Raw genomic sequence first — 2,449 nt, forward strand, 5'->3', positions numbered from 1 at the left:
TTGTTAGAGGTAAGTAGTGTGTTCTTTTTGGAAAAGCCACGCCATGTGTACACATGGACATATGGCACCATGTACTGCAGTGGTCGTCCAACGCAGCTTCTATTCGTGTGATAGTGTGGCTTAGCTGCCGGCCGGTCGGCCGATGTGGCTGCCGGCCAAGAGACACATTAGGGCCGGACCACGAGATACACTACTATAACCTACACGATAAGGCTGGTGCCAATGCACCACTACACTTTCACCCGCCACGTCAGCTTTTTTCCTCACTCTCACCCCACTCTCACCCCACTCTCACCCCATGGTGCCAATGCACAGGCTATAGTGCCAGCTTTACTTCTCTTTTCTCCACGTCAGCTTTTCTCTCTCCTCGACATCAGCATTTCTTTTTCAGATTACAACAACATAAATAATGCAAGGAAATTATTTTATTGAACTAAAATTGTTACCGATTACATCATAGAAAAAATTACATAAAAATTTGAAAAGATTACATAAAAATTTGAAAAAATTACATAATCTAGGAATTAGCCCACACATGCTCAATCAAATCATGCTGGAGCTGTGTATACATCGGTGACTCCCTCATTTCGGTGTCCATCTGAATCCTGGCTGCTAGGCTTGGTGGTGCATGGTGGTGTATTGCAGGGCCGACATTTGAAGCAACTGTCTCATAGATGTTGTCCAAATTTGTACCACGCTCATCGTCGATGATCATGTTGTGCAGAATGACACATGCACGCATGATCAACCCAAGAGTACGCCTCGAGTAGGAGCGTCCCGGAACTGCTAGAATGTTGAACCTAGCCTTCAGCACTCCAAAGGCACACTCGACATCTTTGCGCCAAACTGATTGAGCAGCAGTGAACACTCGATGCTTTTCACTTTGTGGAAGAGTAACACCTTTCATGAACACCGGCCAGGAGGGGTAGATGCCATCGGCAAGGTAGTAACCATAGTGGTACTCGTGTCCATTCACCGTGAAGTTCACTACGGGTGCTTCTCCCCTAAGCACATCAGTGAACAACGGCGACTGGTTGAGTACATTGATGTCGTTGTTGGACCCGGCCACTCCAAAAAAGGCATGCCAGATCCAACGATCATACGACGCCACGGCTTCTAAGATTATGGTAGGGTGTTTGATGTCTCCCCTTGTGAATTGACCAGCATGAGCCACTGGGCAATTCCTCCACTGCCAATGCATGCAATCGATGTTCCCTAACATGCCCGGAAAGCCACGCTCCTCGGCTTTCGCTAACAGACGCTGAGTATCCTCCACAGTTGGGCGACGGCAAAACGTCTCCCCGTAACAGTCAATGATGCCTTCACAGAATCTATCTAGACAATCTGATGAAGTTTGTCTAGCTAACTTAAGCCACTCATCTATCGTATCTGCAGCGGCTCCATAAGCTAACAGACGCAAAGCCGCAGTACACTTTTGTAGGGGAGAAAAACCAGCACGGTTGAGAGCATCAACTCTTTGGGTGAAATACGGAGAGTATTCACCCAATCTATCCACAATGCGCAGAAAAAGGGATCGCCTCATCCGACACCTTCGCCGAAAGTAGCTCGGAGGATAGTTGCAGTCGTCGGCGAAGTAGTCCTCGAAGAGCCGATCGTGGGCACCCAGACGATCATGCCTGATGAACTCTCGGCGGCGTCGACGTCTTGGCACCACCTCCTCGTTGAGCATCTCCTCCTCATACTCCTCCTGGAACTGCTCGATCATATCACCCTCCATTCCGTCGCTCGAACTGCTGCTAGACGAAGACATGGCGTTGAGAGGAGTGGAAATGGAGAGTGGAGCTGATGAAGTGAGGTGTGGAATGAGTGAAACCATATGGGGGGTATTTATAGGGGGTTTTGGCATTTTTTCAGGATTTTTTGAACCCCAACGGCTAGCTGAGGTGGACGAATCAGATTGCGCCACCTCAGCTAGCCGTTACACACTACCGCCCCTCTCTCGCCCTCCTCTCGCCCGCCTATCGCCCGCCTAACGCCCGCCTACCGCCCGCTCTCGCCCGCCCCTCTCTCGCCCCGCGCCGCCAACGCTGCCGCCTCGCTACCGCCACTCTCTCGCCTCACTCTCGCCCCCAACGCAGGCGTTAGCCGGGCGGTAGCGGGCACTACCGTCGGGCGCCCGCGCCGTCGCCTGCCGCTTGCCTCTCGCCCCTCTCTCGCCCCGTCGCCGCCGCTAGCGCCCGCGCTGCCGCCCGCGTTGGCATCAGCCTAAGGGTTATAGTGAATTGCTAGCTGTGTATAAGGATCCTTCTCCGCGAGAACGTGAACTTTGGTAAACACCGATTCTGGGACCAGATCGCTCACCACCTCCGCTAAACATGCGATGTGATCACCGAGTCATGGCATTATCATCATCAACGCGATGGTCCGCTGCCAACCCAGCCATCACGCCCTACTTTTCCACCCACTGGTAGAAAAAGGGCCTTCCATC

The 2,449-nt window shown here is 52.1% G+C and overlaps 1 protein-coding gene across 1 annotated transcript; it reads right to left on the reverse strand.

Moving 5' to 3' along the window:
• Nucleotides 1-494: 494 nt before the first annotated feature.
• Nucleotides 495-1,909, reverse strand: LOC127330321 (protein ALP1-like). Its single transcript, XM_051356574.2, has one exon. It carries the CDS (start codon nucleotides 1,865-1,867, stop codon nucleotides 518-520), a length of 1,350 nt encoding a protein of 449 aa, XP_051212534.1. The 5' UTR covers nucleotides 1,868-1,909; the 3' UTR covers nucleotides 495-517.
• Nucleotides 1,910-2,449: the final 540 nt, after the last annotated feature.

This window comes from Lolium perenne, unplaced genomic scaffold (genome assembly GCF_019359855.2).
Source record: "Lolium perenne isolate Kyuss_39 unplaced genomic scaffold, Kyuss_2.0 unplaced26, whole genome shotgun sequence".
Lineage (NCBI taxonomy): Eukaryota > Viridiplantae > Streptophyta > Magnoliopsida > Poales > Poaceae > Lolium > Lolium perenne.

Coding starts and splice junctions, on each gene's coding strand:
- LOC127330321 (XM_051356574.2), bottom strand. CDS start 1,867: ATGCCAAAACCCCCTATAAATACCCCCCATATGGTTTCACTCATTCCA.